General features: G+C 39.2%; 1 protein-coding gene across 3 annotated transcripts in view; it reads right to left on the bottom strand.

Annotated features, from left to right (window-relative positions):
• GRHL2 (grainyhead like transcription factor 2) overlaps nucleotides 1-18,735 on the bottom strand; it is a 155,065-nt gene that overhangs the window by 83,298 nt on the left and 53,032 nt on the right. For all 3 annotated transcript variants that reach the window (XM_025871495.2, XM_073893053.1, XM_073893054.1), the window contains 3 exons: nucleotides 16,814-17,207; nucleotides 6,006-6,061; nucleotides 2,757-2,913 (listed from right to left, as the gene is read on the bottom strand). In XM_025871495.2, coding sequence (XP_025727280.1) covers nucleotides 2,757-2,913; nucleotides 6,006-6,061; nucleotides 16,814-17,207 — 607 coding nt within the window. The remainder of the gene's footprint in view (nucleotides 1-2,756; nucleotides 2,914-6,005; nucleotides 6,062-16,813; nucleotides 17,208-18,735) is intronic.

The raw sequence follows: 18,735 nt of genomic DNA, 5'->3' as shown, positions 1-18,735 counted from the left end.
TGAGTCTGAAGTCAATGGGAAGACATTGCTGTCGACTGAATAATTAAAACTCATTAAGTAAATGACTTCAAGTGTGCAAAACACTACAAAGAAGTTATTAAAGAATGAGAGTCAATGAAATATTCTGGAATAGTAGGAAAATGTCTAAGAAATGTTTTAGCTTTGGAATAAGAAGGAGAGCCAGTATCCCTGATACTGCAGGGATTTTTATGGCAGTGCATTGTTATAACTGTTCTATTTTATGACTGTTGTTGTTCATCTCTTACTGTGCTAATGTGTAAGTTAAATTTTATCATAGGGATGTATGCAGAGGAAAAACCATAGCATTTAAATGGCTCAGTACCATCCATGGTTTCGGGCATCCACTGGGGGGCCCTAGAATGTATTCCCCACACATAAGGGCACAGGGACTACTGTATATGTAAAAGTTCATTGCGTGGCCTCCTAGTGTTTATTTCTTTCTGTTCCAAAATAAAAATAACAGATAATTTTTTTTTTCTAGCAAATGACAATCTTAGCCTAAGTAATGGCATATTCTCGGTCTGTAAGTTTATGTCTTCAGTGATAAAAAGAAAGGCAGTTTGAAAATGCTATTACCAAGCATACGTGCTTCAACTCAGAATGAAACACTGTGCTCCAAAATTAATGCAGGTAAGTTCCAAGTGTATCCCTCTTTCCTCCAGATTGCTTGCTCTCCCAGAGCTGAGGAGTAAGAAAGATCCCCTCTGAGAGGCACCATTCTAACTCTCCAGGGTGTTAGATTTAAGTCCTTAAGAAAGGATGGCTTGTTTTAGCCAAAATGAAACAGATGGAAAGAAAACTTCCATAATAAATTATTTACATGATTTCAATGAAGCAGAATTCTTGGAAAAGTCTCTGTACTCAAAACTACTGTCATGACCTTAGGATGCAAACCATCCACCATCTTTTCACGGTGCTGAAATGGTGCTGTTAAGAGGGTGTCTATGAGTTATATGCTTCCTTGTAATTTACAAGACTTTTTTTAAAAAGTAGGTTTATCCAGAGTCTTCTTACCAGGCACCTACATGTGAGGGTGTAGAGGTGTGAAGTCCAGCATATATATCCAGAGGTGGATCCCAGGCTAAAATGCCTCTGGCTTTTAGCCCTCCATGTGACTCAACACAGTGTACCTTGGTGATTAAGAGAATAAATCCAGGAATCTGACTGCTTGGGATATATCCTGGTTCCTTCACATTTTAGCTGTGTAACCTTGACCAGTTACTAGCCTCTAAAAGGCCAAGTTTCCTCATCTGTAATATTATAAAAATAGTGCCTATTTCATAGGGTTGTGTTAGTTTCAAATGAATTGCTAAATATATGGCACTTAACATAGTGCCTGGCGCATGGAAGATATACCAATAAATATTAGTTGTTATTTTGTGGCTCTTGTTGTTATTATTATGGCATCTCTCTGCCATTATTGCTGTTATTACTATTATGGTTATTATTATTATTATATCCCTCCACCATTAAGATGAGGAGGAGGAGGAGGAGGTAGAAGAGGAGGAGGAAAGCATCCTTCCACCACAGCCTTGACCACAGGGTAGGAACACACCAATTCCCCCTGGCAGGCACACAACAAACCAGGCACCTTTCTACCTGCAATGGGCTCAGCCTTGGGTGGGACATGAGCTCCACATCTTCCTCTCACTCTAAACTGTCCTGCCTCCTACAGCTCTGATCTGGGACGGGGACAGGCTTGGAGGAAGGAAGAATTGCTGGACTGAGAAATGAGCAGCAATCCTTCCTTATCTTTCTCACTGAAACAAAGCCAGAATACCCAGCTGTCTCAGAGATCACCACTGAAATTGTTTTACCTAAAGCTAGTAACAGACAAGCTGGCCAGCAGGTGACCAAATACTCTGCTTCCTCTTCTACCTCCTCTGTTACCTTTGCAGGGAAGTCAGGGATGGGGGTAAACTCACTATGCTCTAGGCACAGCATGCATTCTTCTCAATGTGCTGAAGAGCTTAGGAGGAGGTAGTTACGGACAAAATAAGGTGGGGTGGGCACCATGCACACAGCATGTAAAATAAACCATTGTACAATAGGGCAGGAAAGCCCTTCAACCTCTTTTCAGAGAGCTCTGCTATGATTTTCCATTTCAGTAGAGAAGGATTACCAGTTTCCTCCCTTCTTGGCAGCAGCAAGAATGCCAGAAGCTGGTAGGCTTCCAGCACAGTTCCATTTCCCACAAACAGAACTAACACTCATGAAGGTGAAAATTCCACCAAGTCAGTCCTGGTAGGGATCATATCATGCCTCACTTGACTCCTGAGTAAGCAAGCACTGGGCTGCAGAAGGCTTTTTTAACCAAGTTGCAAAGGACCCAGGGACACAGAATAAATCACATTCTCCCATTCGGAAGACAGCAGCAGCTCCTTCCCTGCCCAAAAATAAGCTCTGACTTACAGCTACTTGCTTGAAAAATTAAGATCAATTGATTGAAAACAAGAACAACAACTAGGTAGCACAAAGGCAATGAAGGAAGCTGGGAAAATTCCTTGGATACAGTCAGAAAGCATGTCCTAACCATGTCCCCTCCCTGGCATTTATTGGTTACTGATTAAAAAATGATAAACTGTAAGCCAGTAAGTTCTCCTGCTCCAACTCTCTGACATTTGTTCTAGAATTATTTATTTTGGAATTTTTTCCATGCCCTTCCACAAGACTGCGAGGCAGCAATTCCCTTCATGTGATCCCTCTGCACTTTATTTGAAAAATGAGGCTCATACCCGGACTTTGCTGATTGGGTGTCGGAAGCATTTGTTGTCCCCAGTCTCGCTGAGCGTTATGGCATAGAACTGTCCCTTGTTGAGGTAGGTCATGGGGCCCTCCCCCTGCTTCTGACGCAGAGATTTGGTGGCTTCCAGGGTGTACTGAAATGTGCCACTGTGAACAGAAAATAAACAGAGGTCAGATTGACTCGCTTGGACATTTCTGCCTTCCTAATCAATTTCACATTTAGAGAGTTTTGTATGAATATTAACCAATATTTACTCTACTTCAGAGACAAAACACAGCATATGGCAAAAGAGATGCGACCGGACCAAAGGTCACTGCTAATACAATGTATACAACATTTCTAATAGTGGCTCATAAATCAGATGGTTTAGAAGGGGAGAAAGTCCATGAGGTGCCTGTCCAATTATGCAAGGCTGTGCTAGGAGAACCTGTTAGGTCTTGGATGGCAATCAGTAATGCCTGGGGCTTAAGAATTGATAGAATTTGCCCCTTTCATGCTAGCAGCAAGCCAAATGTGTGAAAGCTTTTGTTCAATTCATACCTATACTTAACCCTCTTTTTGTTTCACCAAGATGTTGCAAATAGCTATAACCCACTTTAAAACATTGCAGAATGTGAAAATCTAAAACTCAGACATTCATTATTGAGAAATCTAGTTCCTATAACAGAGATTGTTGTTTTTTTGTTTTCTGTTTTTAAGACTGCAAAAGAACTCATGAAAGGGTCACTACTGCTCCAAATCAGGAATCTACAAACAAAGTTTGATCCATTGGCCAAATCCAGCTCCCTGCTTATTATTGTAAATAAAGTTTTATTGAAACACAGCTATGCTCATTCATTTAGGTTTTGTCTACTGTTACTTTCACACTACAACAGGAGGGTTTAGTAGTTATGACGTATAGTGTGCCAAATCTAAAATATTCACTATCTAACCCATTGCAGATAAACTTTGTAAATCCCTGCTCTACAATTTCCCTAATATTTTTTAAATATTACTTAATTTACAAAATAAAAACACTGATTTTCCCAACACTGAAGAATGTATCAATTATTTAAAATAAACCACAGGTATGAACCACAATCTTTTTTGTTTAATATGTTCATTCAGAAATATTTATTTCTGCTACACCGCAGGATGGCTCATGGTGATAATCCAATACCCAATGCTTTGTGCACTTTTTTAATCATCAGCAGCTCTTCACTGGGCCTATTTTCTTAGCTCTTTAATTTCATAGTCTTTGAAAGACTGGGTGTAAAAATGCCTCAAAGTTCACCTCTTAAGATGGTCTACTTAGAAGATTATGGGAGACTCTTATTTTCTATGTTAAATATTTCTGCAATGTTCAATTTCTTGTAACTTTCATAAGGAGAAGGAAACTGGAAGGGCACAATAATATTCTTCTTTTCATGATAAAAACCTTACACGTAAGCTGATAAACTAAGCAAATTCCAGAATATGTATCTTAGAACAGGGTGGGAAATAAATCATTCAAGACAGAACCAATTTCACTGTCATTTTGCCTGGAAAAAGCAATTTCAATACAGTCACTGAATCATAAAACTTGAGACCTGGACAGGATATTAGGAATCACCTAGATCAGCAGCTTGCAACTTGTCTAGGGCACAGGCTGCGTAAAAAAAAACAACATGAAAAGCTGTGACCCCTCTCCCCAGAAAAAAGCACATATGAACAGAAATGGTTTTGGATATAATTTAGGGGAATTCATGCTCCCCAAGCCTATCCATAACACAGGAAATAAAACCACCTTCCTCATTTCACAGGTGAGGAAGGCTGAGAAACTTGCTCACTCCAGTAGACAATGACAGCAGCAGAACGAGAAGGCAGGTCAAGTGACTGGTAAGTCAAAGCTCTTTTCACCAGCCTGATAGCCGATTACATGGTGATTTGGGTTTACAGCATGCAAGTTATGTATGTATTTCCATATTTTAGAAGGTGATTTGGAACTCCTCACCCCTATCCCTCACAAACACCACACACTGAAATTCTGACTCAGATGATCTGGGGGAGGATGACTGGGGAGCCTGAGCTTGGAGCAAGATCCTGAAGGATCAGGAGGACTTCAGAAGGAAACAGAACAGAAGAGGGCCACACATGTAACAGCAAAGGAGCAAGAAATACGGTGTAACACAAGGTTTAAAGTAAAAAGGGACCAGCACGTAGAGGGCCCTGACTACCTTCATGAGTAATTTGTGTTTAATCCTTTCTGAAATGATGACATAACTGATAAGTTTTGTGAAATGGGAGAGATCAATTCATTTCTTGCCATTCTCTCCTGTCTATGGGCATGATCATGACCAAGGTCTTTGAACGTCTGCCCCCTCTACCTGGAATGTTCTTAATCTTCCTTCTTTCCCTGGAAAACTCCTGCTCACAGTCCTTCAGCATGTAGCTCAAATGCCTCTTCCTACAAGCTTTGTTCCCCCCCACCCCACAACCCCCAACACACACACACAGAGACCTGTAGGTCCTTTCAGCTTTCTGTTTATGTACCTCTCTGTAGCAGGACTGACTCATCACTGAGCAAATTGTATTACAACTATCCATCACTATATTTGTCCCCTCCAAAAGTCAATGGGGCCTCTTGTAAGGAGAGGTTCTATCTTATTCCCATACCTCTCACATTGCTTGTACATGAAAGGCACCAGAGTGTATTTAGCTGGTAGCTAAATATGTGTACAGTAGAACAGAAGGGAAAATAAAGTGTTGGCAGGAAGATCAGTTATAGCACAAGAGTTCAGAACATGAACAAGAGTAAGTTGCAAGGGACAGGACAGGTAAAACAGAACATTCAGCACTTGGGAAGTGCGATGAAAACGTAGCAAGAAGTCAGGCCAATCTTTATACCTCCAGAGTTGGTAGCTGGAGGATGGTTACATCATTAGCCACAACAGGAAATAAAAGCAGAACAGACATGAAAGAAGTGGAGAAGGAAGGAAAGAAAAGAAAAAGAACAGCAAAGAGTTCCATTTTTTCACATGCTGCCGTTGGAGGTCCATGTGTCTAAGTTTCAGAGAACCACCTAAGAAGGGATATCTAACCAACAGAAGGACAGAAAAAGGGCAAGGCCTCAGAATACAGGGCAAGATTGGAAACAGTAATTTAGAAGTCACCGTATAGAGAAAAGAATTTTCTTTTAAAGGTTCAAAAGTATAACTTGAGGGTACATTTAAAGTGTTATCAGTTCATTAGTTTCTAGGGGCATCTCCTGGTAGCTTACCTTGATGTCTGGTCATACATGTACTCCTCAGCCCCAACTGAAGCACTCCGGAATTTCTGCAAAATTTAAAAGTCATCAAAATTAAAACGAATAGGTAAGTCATCATTAAAAAAAAAGAGAGAGAAAAAAGGCAACAAATGTGCCCAAACTGTTTTATCTTCACTTCAGAAAGGAAGATAATACGTTTTTTAGTATTTTGTTTTCAACTACAATGAAAATAGTTACCATTTGTACACAGAACTTGCATATCAGCTGCACACTGAGAATTACACTCAACAGAAAAGGCATTTGTGCTTTGCATATTATTCACATGTCCATATTCACATGTCCGCAGGTGTTCCGAAAGTGTCTGCAGGTACTGGAACCTGTTTCTTCAAACATATAAAACATCTCTCTTCTATTTCCTATTATCTCCAATGCTCATTCCAAAAGTCACAAATTCTGAATTAATGGAACACTGATTACAGAGAAACTACATAGCATACATAGCATAGGGCAGCATTTAGAGTGGTTAGGGGCATAGTTTCTGGAGCAAGACTATCTAGCATCAAGTTCTGACTCTGTTACCGGTTACCTGTATAAACTGAGGCAAGGGCCATATTTTCTCCATCTGTAAAACGTTCATTTACAGTGATTAGAGGTTAGAGGCATAAATGCGTTAATAGATATGAAGTACTAAGTACAGTACCTGGTACATAGTGGGCTCTATATGTGTGTATTAAATTCTATTATATAGTAATCACTTGACCATATTCAGTGCCGTTCTCTAAGATCGTCATTATCACAATATTGTAAGAGTAAGTTTTGGAGGGAAACTCTAAGTCCTAGTATTACACGTGACGAAGCTTGGATCCAGAGATCTCCATTTGTGATTTAGTGCAAGCAGGATGCACTTTGCTACATTTTAAAACTCTTTCGAAAGCAGATGCACAAAATCCCCAACTCTTGATCCTAAAGTGAATATAACAGAATGAGAAAGCACTTGACTGACCACACACACCTGGTCCTCCCACGTGACCTTTTTGTAGTATCTCTTTCAAAGAAACAATTTTCCTGCCTCTCATTTCTTAGACATAAACTTCTATTCTTTGACTAGCAGTTCAAAGGTTTCTTTCTCAGGAAAGGATTACTCACTGCTATCTTTCAAACTTTCTTCACAATCCCTAATCACCATCTCTAGAATTCACAGTTTATATGTACATAGATATGATCTTCTTTTTATGCAGTTTCATAAATTCCTGGATCCAAGAAAATGGTTTGACCGTCAAAGTGTATCCCAGGAACATTTCATAAATACTTGTTGACCAGTTCAATAATCGTGACAAAGAATCTAAGATACAGATTTGTGTTTCTTTTGCAATCAATCAATCAATCAACAAAGCATTCAATGGGAATTTTCTGGGGCTCCACCAACTGATTGGTGCCAAGAGAAATACAGAAAATATATAAAACACTGTCCTGGCCTCAAAGATATAAAAACTAGTTGAGGAGATGAGTACAGTCACATAAGCAACAACAACAACAACAAATGGGAGTAAAATACAGCAAATGATTAGATGTGAAAGTCTATTTTGAATCATTCATTCATTCATTCATTCAGGTGTCCTAGCTGGAGAAGCACAAAATGGCCGTTGCCAGAGAAGGAAGGTCAGCAAGATTACAGGAACATTTCACAGAAATTGTGGAGATTGCTCTAACCCTTGGAAGCTACAGAGAAGCTGAATTAAGTGAAGGAATTGAGAAAAAGTCATCCAGCAGAAAGAGGACCAACGAGTCAAGACAAAATGATAGGTACAAATGTGATACGTAGGGGCGCCTGGGTGGCTCAGTCATTAAGCGTCTGCCTTCAGCTCAGGTCATGATCTCAGGGTCCTGGGATCGAGCCCCGTATCGGGCTCCCTGCTCCGCGGGAAGCCTGCTTCTCCCTCTCCCACTCCCCCCGCTCGTGTTCCCTCTCTCACTGTGTCTCTGTCAAATAAATAAAATCTTTAAAAAACAAAAACAAAAACAAAAACAAATGTGGTACGTACATGGGACCAAGGACATAGGCCTGATTTGATTATGAAGAGAGGACCTAAAAATCTAGGTTAAACATTTAGTTCCTTAAGCAACGGCTACGGTTTAAGTACCAAGTTGCCACATGTGGCTAGTGGCTACTATATTGGAGAGAAAAAAGGAACATTTCCATCACTGCAGAAAGTTCTGGTGGAAAGGGCTGATCTATGAGAAGGTGTTAAGAATTAGTACACTTTGGAGTAGCATAGCATGACGAAGAGGGCATTTAAGGAAGAGATCGAGGAGATGCACTTCCAAGGTCTTCTTTGAAGGAATATGCAATAACCAGAGCAACACATGGTGAACCAGTATTAGTAAACGTGGCCCTCAGTGAATTTATTGTCCATGCCATAGAACTCTGAAGCCTGAGGATAGGCTAGCCTACTACAACATAGTGGACTTATAAATTCAATGGTTCTAATCCCCCAGGTGATGTGAGAGGGTGTGATACGCCACAACTGTTTAGGTTCAAAGAGACTGTCAACTGTATGCTGACTAAAATAAAGAATCTTACTCTAATAACAGGAGTGCACGTGGACAAGAACTATGAAAAAATAAAAATAGTAGACATGTTACCAATGTGGATATTGCTTTTTTCGAGCTTAAAATTTCATCCTTAACTCTTTTATATTGCCTGTGTAATTAAAAAAAAAAAGTTATTCCACCTGGAAAACATCACAAGCCTTTATGAGACCTGATCACATTGGTGGGTCATAATGGCCTACATGATTTAGTACTAAGAATTATAATCAAAATGTTTGGGTCATTCCAGTTCCAGTTACCAACTATTTGGAAACCTTTTAATATAATTTGTAGGATGCCAAAAGCCAACATGACTTTACCTTACTGTAAGCTGATATAATGCATCCATACATTTCTTCATTTGGACTGAGAAAAATGATAGTAAAGAAGGTATGATAACATATATTTTAAAAACTACCCTAAAAGGACTTGAGATATCAGGCAATAGTTCAATGTTCTATTTAAATTTTGAATATTAGAATTCTAGTGTTTTTCTTGGGTGTGAGGAAAGAGACATCTGCTAAGAATCTATTGTAAAAAGACAAATGATTCTTCAACTGTCAGAAAATCAGATATTTTCTGATTCCACATCTTTGATCAGCCACCAATTTTTTTAGGTCTTATTCATTTATTCATTCATCCACTCTTCTAATAAAGACTGAACATCTACTTTGTATCAGCAGCATGCTAGGTGCTATGGGTACCAAAGTGAACCAAAAGAGAAGAGAGGCCTCTGCTCTCATGAAGCTTCTGGTCTAAGAGAGGAAACACATTACTTAAAAAGTCATTCATTAAAAAAATTACAAACCGTGTGCAAGCACTCTGGAGAAGAGCAACAGAGTCCTAGGAGAGGAGAGCACAGCACAACTGAGAATGTACAAATCAGTCCCACTGACAATCAGTCTTGGTGTACTACTTCAAGTGGCACACAGACAAGGCCAACAGGAATGTTTCCAACAGAAGCCCAGAAGACAGTAACACAGCCACAAAAGTGAATAACGTGTTTTTCCTTCTGAGGGACTGCTGCTTTCTTGACAAAGACATCCTCAGTCCTGCTTTGCTCATCTCATCTCCTGAACAATGGTTACCCAGTTTCCAGGCTGCCTCAATGTCTTCACATATCCACTCCAAAGCTGGCTGTCACAGAATCCCTCTTTAACACCTACCCAGTATAAGCCCAAACACTATGAAGAGCTCCTCCGAACTCTGTCTTACTGAGTTGTCCCTAAGGGTCCCCTGCTGAAGCAGGCTAAATAAATGTAATCCTGATTACAGAAGTGTTCATGGTAGTCTTTGGCTGGGAGACTTAGTTACAAAGAAAACTGACTCTGAAGGGAGGATGGGGAGGGCTTCCCTGAGAAAGTCACAAAGGACAAAGGGTATGGGAGGTGACGAACAATATTCTAGAACAGTGTTGTCCAATAGAGTTTTGTGTAAAGATGGACATGTTCTGTATCTTCATTGTCCAATATGGTAGCCACCAGTCACAATGAGCACTTAAAATGGTAATTAGTGGGACTGAGAAACTAAACTCTTGATTTTATTTCATTCTAATTGCCACATGTGGCTAGCAGCTATGGCTTTATACAGCACAGTTCTAGAACATGGAGCAGCATGCACAAAGGTCCTGAGGCAAGAGGAAGTATATCAGATTCACGGAACTGAATGGAGCCCACAGCAGGGAGGACAAGGGGGAAAGAGGTACAAGACGAGGTGGGAAAGGCAAAGGAGAAGCAGAATATGCAATGTACTGTATACCTGTTAAAGATTTAGATCTTAATCCTAAAAGCAATAGGATTTAAGTGGGGGGGGGGTGACAAAATCAGATAAGCATGTCAAAAACATTATCCCGGGTACAGTGTACAAAAGCAGGCAGCATTTTAGGCCAGAGATAATGATAGATCGGGCCAACATGGTGAAAGCAGAATGGAGACAAATGGATGGATCTGAGAGATATTTAGAAAGTAATATTGATAGAATTGATAATGGATGATGAGGGGAGAGCAAAATGTCAAGAAAATATGCTGGTTTTTTAAGAAACCAGGATGGTGATGCTACCCACTAAGGTGGAGAACACAAGGAGAGATTGTAAATCAGATTTGGGATAGGCGGAGGGTCATATGCAGTTGGATATAAAGGTTTGGAGCAAAGAGGAGAGAACTGGGCTGGAGAAAAAAATTTGGAAGTCTTTAGGATATATATAACTGAAACTGTGGACATGAAACCAAGAGCATTTTTAAGAGGAAAGATCAAAGTATCAAATGGTGCTGCAAAGTACCAGCTTTAATAGATGTGGGGTTTCCACAGCCATTTTATTCACGCGGTGGGAAAATGACTACTATGACTGAATAACGGGTCATCCAATCTCATCAAATTTCACTACACATAGAGAAATCTCAATCTTCCTAAAGCATAAAATCTATATGCTAAGGATTTTCCAAAATTTTGCTTGATGCAAAAACAAACTGATGTAATAAAATACTAGATGTCTGATGGTACCATAATAAAATGATAGACATCTGATGGTACCATATGCACTATATCATGTTTAAAATAAACATAGTAAAATCAAGTGCATTAATCCCAAGTGAAGCTATGTTCCAATTTAGTACTTGATTCAACACTTTTAAGATTTTATTCTTTAGTTTTTTTTATCTGAGTATAGTTGACACACAATGTTACATTAATTTTAGGTGTATAACATAGTGAGTCAACTTCTCTACGTGTTATGCCCTGCTCACCACAAGTGTAGCAATCATCTGTCACCATACAACACTTTTACAGTAACATTGACTATATTCCTTATGCTCTGCCTTTTATCCCCATGACTTATTCATTCCATAACTGGAAGCCTCTATCTCCCACTCCCCTTCAACCATTTTGCTTATCCCCAACCTTTCTTCCTTCTGGCAACCAATAGTTTGTTCTCTGTATTTATAGGTCTGATGCTGCTTTTTGTTTATTCATTTGCTTTGTTTTTTAGATTCCACATGAGCGAAATCATATGGTATTTGTCTTTCTCTGACTGATTTATTTCATTTAGTATAATACCCCATAGGTCCATCCATGTTGTTGCAAATGACAAGATTGCATCCTTTTTTATGATTGCTTATTATTCCATTGTGTGTGTGTGTGCGCGTGTGTGTAATACGCCATATCTTTCTTATTAAGATTTTATTATTTAAATATGTGGGAGGAAATGAACTCCCAGTTAAAAATCATGCTGGAAAGGGCTTAAAATTCAGGATAACTTCCAGTATCAGTCTACAGATGAATATAAAATCAATCCTATGTCTACTGAGTATGACAAATATGCATTCCTTGCTTTCATTTCAGGATTCTCTGCAAACTATGTTAATTTGACAAATAATATACCAGAGGTTGAATTATGAAATACATGGTAGAAATATCTGGTGTTTGCCCATATACAGTTCTTCTCATTCCTGAGTACACAACAGGACTAAACTTCTCAGCCCTCTTGCAGTTAGTTAAGACCATCTGACTACTTCTAGCCAATGAAATACGAGCAAGAGTGATACAGGTCACTTCCGGGTCAAAGTATTTACAAGTCAGTCTGAAGTCTTAGGATCTCACTTCCCCAGTGGGGGTGACCCAGAAGCCACATATAGAAACGGTAATGTCGCAAAATGGAGGGAATCTGGATTCCTGAGTCATTAATAAGAAAAGAGGTCTACAGACATGTACCAGGATTATTATTAAAAAGAAATAAACTTTTAGTGTATTAAATCACTGAGATTTTGGTGCTCCTTTATTCATACAACTAGGTAGACTAATGTTAACTGACACAAAATTATAGTACAGAATAAGAAAATTCTTCCTTCCATTTTGATTCTTATTACAACTATATAATTTTTCTATAAAAACTCTTCCTTCCATGTCTTAAGTTTTACATGTTTCTAAAAACATCCTAGGTGTTAATACCTCCCTGATTTGTATTTATCAGTTACACTCTTTTGCTTATTAGCTGTATGACCTTTGGCAAGTTTCTTAACCTCTCTGAACCTCTGGCTTTTCATCAGTAAAATGGAAACAATAACACCTTTTGGAATTGTAGTAAGGATTAGAAATAAAATATGTAAGCCACGGTGGCTGGCACACACTACAAAATAAATGGGAACTATCATTATTTCTCTTTACAAATACAGACAGTAAGTTTCCACAGGACAAAAGTCAAAGCATCCTTCCTTCTGTCCTCCTAACACAAGTAGAAGTAAATATTTACCAAATGTTATTACAAAGGAGATGGACAATAAAATGTAAATCAAATTAGCTAAAATCAATCCATTAAAGAACTTTTTAATGCTACCACTGTCTTAAGAAAATCCCAGCCTGAGCTGAGCCAAACTGCTCCCTTTTCTGATACCCACCTATACATACATACAGAAGAATCAGTCTCTGATAAGAAATGAAATTTGCTGGGACGCCTGGGTGGCTCAGTCATTTGGGTGTCCAACTCCTGATTTTGGCTCAGGTCATGGTCTCAGGTTGTGGGACGGGGCCCTGTGTCTCTACCCTCAGCAGGGAGTCTGCTTCTCTCCCTCTCCCTCTCCCCTCTCTCTGCCCCTTCCTGCATTCATGCTCTCTCTCAAATAAATTAAAAAAAAAAATGAAATTTGCTAATTCAACAAGAATACTAGTCATTTTAATAGCTTGCCTAAAAGAAGTACTAGATTTTAGACAAAATTTTCCTAGTGAAATATACTTGGCGAAGTTACTCTGAGCTCACCTAATCTTATAACCAGTTAGCAATGCCATGACTAAAGATCATTCCATTTAATTTATGTCAGATTTAAATACAATATGCAATGTAAACACTGATTTCCAAGGCTAGGAGGGCAGGTAAACCAAATTTAGTGAGAACAGTCTTCACATTGAGTTTCTGGTAAGTTACTTTCTCATCTACTTCCAAATAAAACCCAAAATACAATAGTTTCCTTTCACAAGCCTCCTTATCTACAACACAAACACAATTGATAACACATCCCCCGAACAGCATGATGGTTCTGTTGACAATGGGCCACATCCATGGCTCTTCTGTGACTAATGGACTATTTCCACACCTGGTGAGAAAAACATCAGTGGCAAACTTTTAGTGAAAAAGCATGCGTCTCACATTCCCATGTGGAGTAACTTGCTTTTCCTACAGAAGCACTCCGACTATGAACTATTTCAAGCAATATGGCCCAGGAAGCTAAGTTTAAGACAATATATTTATTACAAGGACATGAAAGTTTTGATTATAAAGCTACCAGTACCCAAGAAATAAGGTAGCCTCTTAAGGGCAGGGAATTCGTCTTGCCTCACTCTGCTTTTCCCCGGTCTCAGAGACTAGAGCAGGAGCTCAGGAATGGCTGGCACCAGGAGAGAGGGAGCTGCCAGAGCAGCTGTCTACCTAACTCTCCCCCAAAACTGCAGACAGCCAGTCCCTTTGCTCTTCTTCTCCCCATCTGAAAGATAAGAAACATCTAATGACACTGATAAAGGACACTCAGTTTAAAAAAAAAAAGTTTGGGTGAGTCACTCACTGTGTTTAGGAATGGAATTACTGAGGATTAGAAGACCCTGCACAGTCTTCTTTGAGAGAGTAGAGGTAACGGGGAAGGATACTGGTCCCAGGCTGGAGAGCTTGTGATGAGTCCCATCTCTACCACTTACTGCAGTGTGACCATGGGCAACGGCAGGCTCTCTGTGCCTCAGTTTCCTCATTTGGAAAATAGAGATGACAGAAATAGTACATACCTCGTAGGGTTTCTGCGAGGATGAAATGAGTATATTTCACTCGGAATCATGCCCAGCCTATAGTAAGAGGTCCCCAAAATGTTTACTATTCTTAAATATTGTTATTTGGGATACAATCTCAACCTCAGGGAGCTGCATTCTTACCCAATGGCAACTAAGTGGGCAGCAGGGTGTAAGTATTCAGCACGCTGCCACCACACTAACTCTTCTTTAGGAAATTAGAAACCACGAGTTTTGCCTTTTGCTATTGTCTTTTATGGTCCTGGGTGGACTGAAAAATGGGAAGCCAATGACCATCATCTCAAACATAGAAGCACTGCTCCTAATGTCAAAGAAGCTGACCTGAACCAATTAAAAAAATAAATGCATTAAATATTCTGGGTCAAAAATTGGAGAACTAATCCACGATTACACCAGTTCTTACAAAGATCCCAAGACAACTAAATGGAGACAAGACTGTCTTTCTAACAAGTGGCGCTGGAACAACTGGATATAGATATGACCAAAAAAAAAAAAAAAAATGGACCTCAAACCTTCCCTTGTGCCATTACAAAAGTTAGCTCAAGACAGATCATAAACCTATATGTAAGAGGTAAAACAATTAAAAGCCTAGGGAAAAAAAGCAAGAGAAAATCTTTGTGACATTGGGTTGGACCAAGACTTCTTAAACAGCACATCAAAAGCATCAACTATAAAAGAAAAACTTGACTAACTGTACTTCATTAAGATTAAATACAGATGCTCTTTGAAAGACATAGTTGAAAAAACAAAAAGGCTATAAAATATGTAACTGACTTCATATTATTTAAGGAACTCTTAACAACTTAACTAAGGGAGACAGATAACCCAATTTAAAAATTGGGCAAAATATTTCAACAGACATTTCACAAAAGAAGTTACAAGAATGGCCAATTATGACACATGAAATGATGTTCAACATCACTACACATCGGAGAAAAGCAAATTCAAACCACGAGACACCATCACATATCCACTAAAATAGCTCCTGTTAAAGAGACTAACAGCCCCAAGTTTGGGCAAGGATGAGGAAAACTGAAACCCTCATACACTGCTGGTGGGAGGAAAATGGCACGGCCACTTGAAACACCGTACAACAGTATCTTATAAAGTTACACACACATTTACCATATGACCCTACAATTCCAATCCTAGGTATTTACCCAGGAAACGAAAGCACATGTCCACATGAAAGCATCCATGTGAACGTTGACAGCAGCATTATTCAAAAGGCCCCAGGAGCCAAATCTGTCCATTAACTGGTGAACAGATCAACAAATTGTGATATATGCTTACCATGAAATACTATTTAGCAAGTCAACAAAACAATCTTTTAATACAAGCAACAAAACAGAATCTCGAAAAAGTGAAACTATAGACAGAAGGCAGATTGGTGCTTGCCCAGAGCAAGACAGAGGAGGTTTCAAAGGTAGGGGGCTCAAGAAAACTTTTAGGGTGAGGGAAATTTCTATTGATTCTGATGTTGTATACAATTTCCGAAATATTCAAACTTCACTTGAAGCTTGTGAACTTAACACAAACGAGCAAGAGGAGCCTGGGTGGCTCAGTTGGTTAAGTGTCTTGGTTTCAGCTGAGGTCATGATCTCGAGGTCGTGTGATTGAGCGAGTGTGGAATCTGCTTGAGATTCTCTCTCTCCCTATGTCCCTCTCCTCCCTTAAAAAATAAAACAAGCAATTCCAGAACCTTGTTTATGTAAGTTCTACAGGCACATGAAAAGAATACATGACCTCTATCCCTAAAGCATAAAATGTACATACATATAACAGTTGATTATTGAAAATACAAATTCTTTCTTGAGTATTCAGACTAGGTCTTAAAGAGTTACATTGTTTCAAAAATGCACAGTCAACATCTTTAGCTACCACTTGAAAGGTAATAAACTAGAAGAGGTCAAAGTGAAAACTTCACAAAGTAGGAAGTTTCCACACAAACATCTCTTCATTCCTCATAAATATTTAAAGACTAAAACTAAAAGAAATGTCATTTAAGGATCAAGAAAAATTTTTATTATTTTATTTTATTTTATTTTATTTTATTTTATTTTATTTTTTGAGAGAGAGAGCATGCAAGCAGGGTGGGGAGTAGGGGCAGAGGGAGGTGAGAATCTTTTGCAGGTTCCAGGTCCAGTGTGGAGCCCGACACAGGGTTCGAACTAACAACCCTGAGATCATGACCTGAGCTGAAATCACAAGTCGGATGTTTAACTAAGTCATCCAGGCACCCAGGAGTCAAGAAAAATAGAAATATTCATCCATACACATAGACCAAAGATTTATTAAAACCTTTTTATAAAGATACAGACACATTTTTTTTTTAAACCCCAAGCTCACAGATTAATTAATTTATCCCCCTTAAAAAGCAAACAGAAACAAAATTAGCTGGGGTTTCTGGGTTTAGGTCCTGGCTGCAGATGACAGGGCCAGGGACTTACCTCTGTGGTTCCATCCTTGAAGCTCTCACTGTAAGTGCTGTCCGGGGTGCTGCGCTGGTCATCCTTGAGGTAGGTGCTGTGGCTGGCCATGGAGGGCACGCCATACTGAGTCTGTTCAAAGATAACCACACGTTGCTCCTCACCGTCTCCCCGGGGATAGTGCATGGGTGGGGCCATGAAAACGGGTGTAAAATCTTCAGCTTTCACCACTGTGATTCCTGATACGGGGATGATGGCTGGGCTCTCAGAGATGTTTGTGCTGTACTGTTCCCGTTTCGAATTCTCCAGGTGGTCTTGATTTAGGGAAAGGTTCACTGGAACAGTCTTTAGGACCTGCACTCGGTTTTCTCCTCCAGTCAAATTACTCTGGGCTTCACTGGTGCCAAGACAGTTTCTGCATGTTGAAACCCGCCACCCCACACAATATAACAGAATTAGAAAAATCACCATTTTTCAAATCCTAATAAAATAACTGATGCAAGCAATATCAGGGGATGTTAATGCCATTAGGGGAAAAGTTGATGGTGAAATTTACAAGGGAATGCAGCAGATCTCGGCATCACTAGTAGGACATGTGTTTCCCAGTACCATGCAATCAGCCCGCCTATAAAGTACAATTAGGAAAAAAAAAGGTGACCCGAAATTTAGCAAGGCTTCCTATCTAACTCCCAGCTCTCAGGAAATACAGAAGGCTGGAAGAATGACTTAAACAACATCAAAAGGAAACAATCATACAAACAGAATATAGCACATCTTACCGACCTGGTTTCTTCAGTAAGTTAGAGGCATGAAAAAAAGAAAGGAGGGTGGGAAGCTTGTTCTAGATCAAAAGATTTGAAAGACATAACAATCAAATGAGTAGATCTTGTGTGGATCCTGATCTGAAAAACCAAAGAGGCATTTATGAGACAAAAGGATTTTTGAGGCAATTGAAATAGGGACTAGGAGTTAGGTGATACTAAGGAAGTATTGTTCATTTAGTTAGGTGTGATAATGATTTTGGGATTATGTAATAAAACATCCTTTTTATTTAGAGATACAAATGAGAAGTAGTTAAGAGATGAAATGACATGATGTCAGGAACTTATTTTAAAGATCACTGCAATAAAAAAAAAAAAAAGGGAAAGAGAGAAAAGGTAGAGATTAAGCAGGTGTAACAAAAAGTTACCATTGCTGAACCTGGAGAATTGGACAGGTATTTGGGGGTTCATTATACTGTCCTCTTTACTCCTGGATGTGTTTGAAAACTTTCAAAGGAAAAAGTTATAAAAGAGCTTTTTGAAAAAGATGGGGGCGAGACAATAATTTGAAGGGGGGCAGTGGGAAGAATATTTTACACTGTTCTGTGGGCTAAACTCCTTGCAAGAAGAAAAAGGCAATGAGAATTTATCATTAAAATGTTTTCACTAAATTGAGAAACAACATGAGCTCACTGATATCCTTAGCACTGAATTACTTTCGGGGCTTGAGAGAGTGGTGTAACTGGGCTTATGTAAAACAAGTTCTCTCAGATCTCAGACCTCCTGGCTGGTACAAAGAGAAAGGAGAGCGTTTGGAAAATTAATTCTTGCCAGGCTGGGATAAAATACCTTCTATTTCTACTATAGAATTCTGGGAGAGAGCAGAAGCAAAGAGGACTTTGCTTCCATTGACTAATGTCAATGGAAGAGTATGGTTAATAGCACCATGATTTTACTAGCAAAACCCCTGTGGTGAGTTAAATTTGGGGTCACCTCTCACTTCTATATGGATTATTCTGAATGATATGGACAAAAAGAAATACACATTTTGCATGGAGCCCTGTCCCCAATATCTGTTGTTTTGGGTTTTATTTTGTTTTTTTTTTCCCTCTTAAACTAGCGTGATCTTTCTGGGGCTAACTGGCATCTCTCATAGAAAGAGAAATATTTGAATAAAATTGG

The sequence above is a fragment of the Callorhinus ursinus genome, unplaced genomic scaffold (genome assembly GCF_003265705.2).
Source record: "Callorhinus ursinus isolate GAN/ISIS: 27379988/994484 unplaced genomic scaffold, GSC_fseal_2.0 scaffold5, whole genome shotgun sequence".
Taxonomy (NCBI): Eukaryota; Metazoa; Chordata; class Mammalia; order Carnivora; family Otariidae; genus Callorhinus; species Callorhinus ursinus.
This window is presented reverse-complemented; position numbering and strand designations above follow the sequence as displayed.